This window comes from Penaeus japonicus, unplaced genomic scaffold (assembly GCF_977035675.1).
Source record: "Penaeus japonicus unplaced genomic scaffold, GWHDUDI00000001_assembly GWHDUDI00000022, whole genome shotgun sequence".
In the NCBI taxonomy this organism is placed as follows: Eukaryota; Metazoa; Arthropoda; class Malacostraca; order Decapoda; family Penaeidae; genus Penaeus; species Penaeus japonicus.
Window position 1 is genome coordinate 15,309,371 of NW_028234424.1, and position 5,000 is coordinate 15,314,370.

A 5,000-nucleotide genomic window follows, 5' to 3' on the forward strand; every position below is an offset into this window, starting at 1 on the left:
AAAGGTTACGCCACAGAAATGCCATAGCATCTGGTCCACTTTCTGCGGCTCTAGTCTAACCACAAGTCCGACTGGGCAATGCAGCGATAGCAAACATTGTAAGTGTAAAAAAAAGAAAAAGAAAAAAGAAATGGGTATTTAGCTTTTTTTTCTTTCTTTTTTTGTTTGCCAAGCACAATGAAAGAAAAAAAAAAAGGGGGGGGGGGGTAATATATTTAGTGGAAGTAATATAATGAATCCTCGCACAATAAGAAAAGAACGAGGATTGCTACTATATGTAATGATACAAATCATAAAAACAGTATGTACAATATTTTACAAAGAATCCGCCTCGGTGTGCGGATTCTTCTAATGCATCTTTGCAGCAGCTGCGTGCTTACTGGGATACAATATGACATAGAAGGAGGAAAATTAAGAAAGGGTCTATTTTGCTCAGACAAAATACACCATTCACTAACTTTCTGGTGGCTGCTTTGTGGTAATTAAAGAGAAATTTAGAAAATTTATACATTTTTCCTGTCTGTGAACTATTTTTTTTTTTTTTTTACAAATATACTCTGCACAGAGATAATGCAAAAGAAACATGAAGAGAGGATTCAGCACGCCAGAAGACTTGCCTTCTGGCATGTGCTGAAGCATCGTATCTCCGCAGTTAAAATAACATCGTGGAAAAAAATTCATTGAAAGATAATATAGATATATATATTTATATAAATATAGAAGAAATCATCAAAGTGAGAAAATGCTACTACTACTACCTAGCCTTCCAAAAGCTACATGAGCAGCTGAGCACACCTAGTCATGGTGTATGGGAGAGTAACAATTATACACAAAGCAGTCTGTCAACAGGAGAATATCACAGATGAGGGTCGGCAGATACAGCAGCCACACCAGCTCTCGGGTATACACACTCCCCAGCTCTTGACAGTCGCGCCCATCCGCTGCGCGACGCACGCACGACGGACGGGGTCGAGTCCCGGAAAGGCTGCACCGCCATCACCCTGCCACAGCCCTAGCACCACACCACACTCCCCTACTAGGCTATCATTGGCTAAAGCCTCCACCAATTGTATTTCATTAAAAAAAAAAGTTTTCATTATTGCTAATGAGACTAAATTGACAGTGTACAGCATCATTCTCACTTTCTTTCTTTTTGTTTAATATACATCACAATCTCTTATTCTTAAATACTGTATACTATTACATAGTATACATTGTGTAAACAGACTTGAAGCAACCTATTGATAAGGTGAAGTTCTGGCCTTTGATTAATCAAATGTACTATGACCTTTCTCATGTTACTGTTACTCAAATCATTCTTCTTGTAACTTGTCCTTGTAAGATTTAAATGCGTAAAATCCACATGATATTGATAGTTCTATATTGTATCAAATACAGTTTGACGCTTACCATGTGTGTTAAAATGCTTGACTGCAAACAGTGTGTCAAAGTACAGAACAACTATGTATAAATGCAATGATTTATCTAACAATCTTTAAAAAAATCATTCAGTTAAAACAGTACTGTTATTAGTAAGTGTCCAAACCATTTACAAATTATACTCTAAATATCGCAACATACACACTAGCACAGTTCAATAGATCATTTAACGTCCATGACTTTATTGTCCACTATCTCAGGCCTTGGTCATTCTCATTCACATGATCAACTTTGCATTGCCAAAATGGTCCAACATGGCAGAAAATTCCTGCTTCTAACTCTTGAAAGTAATACTGAAATTTGATTATTCTTCAGTTGTTACAAAACTAAATGAATTATATTGTCTACAGTAATACAACAATATTAGGTGTTACTCTTCACTCTTCAGCTGTGGTTCTTCGACCTTCTGCCTTAGCACAAGAGAGACCGTGCCGTCGGGGAGCTTCTTCAAGAAATTCCATGCCTCAATGCGGGCCATGCTGGTGACATCAACCGTGTTGACGCTGACTAACTCGTCTCCGACCTTGAGTATTCCACCCTTGTCTGCGGCACCACCTGCGGAGAGTCACATTATTGATATACTGTACGTTGGAAAAAACACTTCCAGCACATGGAAATATAATGAGTTCCTCAGCCCACAACAACATTTACAAAATCTCAAACTTGAATACTCTATCTACAAGCAAGAAACATCCAATCATTAGTTCCCTTCAAACTCAGTTTCAAATTCAAAAACCTCATCTAACTGTAAGGACACGACTATTTCAAATCCACTTCAAACAAAGAGTCCGTCCACTTACCACTGAACACTTTCTTGACGGTGAGAGGCCTGTCACCCAAGGGGGAGTCCTTTCCGCCTTCCAGTGAAAAGCCAAGACCTGCGCCATCCTTGACCAAGGTGATGGTGAGAGGAGGTCCTCGGGGAACCAGTGTGGAATCGGTGTCTGCAAATAGGAGGTTCAAGTTAATTCTACCCGCTGAAATATCTGGCTCGTCTCAAATATGGGAAACAAACGTGCAAGTGATTCTGTCATATGGTAACTGACATGAGGCAATATACATAAGAAAAATTTTAAAACCATTATATGCTGAAACAATATTGTAGTCTATAAACTAAACAGGTTTTACTTTGTCTCCAAAGGTGTAGAAAATGCTTGCTGATAATTTCAGGTTAATAAAGCATACAACATTAACAAAAAATAGTCTTACTTTCAACGATAACTGGTATGTTCCTTTAAAACTTATTGAAAATAATAAAAAGATTATAAAAAAAAAAAAAAAAAAAAAAAAAAATCAGCACAGAAGTAATTGCAAAGATTGCTTAAAATCCAAGAGAACAAAAATATCTTTTACACCGTGACAATGTATCTTTTTTTTCCTGAGCAATATACTCGGGGCTTTCTTACTTAAAGCAGTGCCTGGCACAGAAAACTATATTTTTCATCACATAAAATTGGCTGGTTAGACACTGACTGAAAAGAATTTGTCAATGGATGCCTTGACAAAAAAATCCTCTACCTTTCTCAGATTTAATTACTTACATGCAAGTGTATTAACTCTTAACATGCCCTGACCTCATGTACTCCTAAAAATAAACTCCTTTACTTATTAGTACTCTTCAACTTGTTATGAATAATGAATAACATCCCACTTATGAGCATATTGTAATAGAGAATTACACTAATTACTATCTATCCATACATTGCATATCCCTCTTCCTCTCTCCATCTCTACCTCCCCTTCTCCTTACCTATTTATAAAAATGAATTTATAAATAAACAGATAAGTCCCCCTCTCCCCCTCTCCCTCTCTCTCTTCCCCTCCCCCTCTCCCTCTCCCTAAAAAAATAAACACACGAACAGACAAATCCATCAACACGCCCACACACACAGCAACCTCCTCCACCGCCCCTCACCTGAGACCAAACTCTTGCTATCCATCGGTGACTCCAGGATCTTGGGCGGCCGCGGTGACGTCACGTGGTTGATGAGGGCGGGCCGGTGGCTGAAGGCGCCGTCGGACTCCGAGAGGCTGGACTCTTGGGGCGTGACCGAGCGGCTCCGCGACAGCACCAGGACTACCTCGGGCCGCGGGGACTGTAAGGGGGGAGAGGGAGGGGGAGATGAGAGGGGTGAGATGGAGGGTTAGCAGGGGAGGTCGAAGGAGGGAGGTAGGAAAGAAGGAAGGAAGGAAGGAAAGAAGGAGGTGGAATGTTACAATGTTATGTTAGAAGTTAGAAGAGGGAGGGAGAAGGAGAAGGAGAAGGAGAAGGAGAGGAAGGGAGGAGGGGAGGTGGGAAGGAGGGAGGGAAGGAGGGAAGAAAGGAGGGAGTGAGGGAGGGAGGGAGGGAGGGAGGGAGGGAGAGAGAGAGAGAGAGAGAGAGAGAGAGAGAGAGGGAGAGGGAGAGGGAGAGGGAGAGGGAGAGAGAGAGAGAGAGAGAGAGAGAGAGAGAGAGAGAGAGAGAGAGAGAGAGAGAGGGAGAGGGAGAGGGAGGGAGGGAGGGAGGGAGGGAGAGAGGGAGGGAGAGAGGAGAGAGAGAGAGAGAGAGAGAGAGAGAGAGAGAGAGAGAGAGAGAGAGAGAGAGAGAGAGAGAGAGAGAGAGAGAGAGAGAGAGAGAGAGAGAGAGAGAGAGAGAGAGAGAAAGAGAAAATATCAAAACGAGAAAAAACAAATAGATAAAAGAATACGAAGATTTAGATATATTAAAACAAAGAATCAAGAAAATCAGTTGAAACTTTAGAAAAAAAACAAAAAAACAGACGAATAACTCGGATGAATTTATTGGAAATGAGAAAAGACATTTTGTCTTAATTTTAGGAAGTTGATGTGAAATATTTTTCGCTTGACGATGAAATGCCAAGCAAAAGATAAGCCAGATAATGAAGTAAAAATATAGATAAAGTAAAAAAAACATTAACAACCAACTAAAACATGATCTACTTTCCGAGACAAAAAAGACAAGAAAAAAATAAAAATGAGAAGGAAAATCAAGCTTATTTTTGAAAATACAGTTCTCTATTACTGCTTGCAAGCGGTAACCTCAAGCACAAAGTGTATGACATTGCAGCTGTGGAAGTTACATCATTCACTTTCACAATGACTCGATTCTTAGAGGAAAACTTCTTTTATTTGTCATTCCGTCCTCTTCGGGCCCCTTCGACACGTGGCTTATCTTGCCTTGTTTGGTCAACTAAGAATGGACGGAACGCAATTAAAAGACTTTCCCTGAAGGGAATGGGATTAGCTAAGAACACTCATTCCAATCGCTGGACCAACTCTCTCTCTCTCTCTCTCTCTCTCTCTCTCTCTCTCTCTCTCTCTCTCTCTATATATATATCTCTATCTCTCTCTATATATATCTCTATCTCTCTCTATATATATCTCTATCTCTCTCTATATATATATATAGAGACTGAGAGAGAGAGAGATCTCTCTCACATCTCACTATACTCTCACTATATATAATATATATATATATATAATATATAATATATAAACATATATATATATAATATATATATATATATATATATATATATATATATATATATATATATATA

General features: G+C 39.3%; 1 protein-coding gene across 2 annotated transcripts in view; it reads right to left on the reverse strand.

The window, feature by feature from the left end:
• LOC122253140 (uncharacterized) overlaps nucleotides 1-5,000 on the reverse strand; it is a 444,420-nt gene that overhangs the window by 282 nt on the left and 439,138 nt on the right. For both annotated transcript variants that reach the window (XM_086549512.1, XM_043015957.2), the window contains 3 exons: nucleotides 3,356-3,536; nucleotides 2,241-2,384; nucleotides 1-1,995 (listed from right to left, as the gene is read on the reverse strand). The exon at nucleotides 1-1,995 is cut by the window's left edge and continues 282 nt beyond it. In XM_086549512.1, coding sequence (XP_086405638.1) covers nucleotides 1,811-1,995; nucleotides 2,241-2,384; nucleotides 3,356-3,536 — 510 coding nt within the window. In that variant the 3' untranslated portion in view covers nucleotides 1-1,810. The remainder of the gene's footprint in view (nucleotides 1,996-2,240; nucleotides 2,385-3,355; nucleotides 3,537-5,000) is intronic.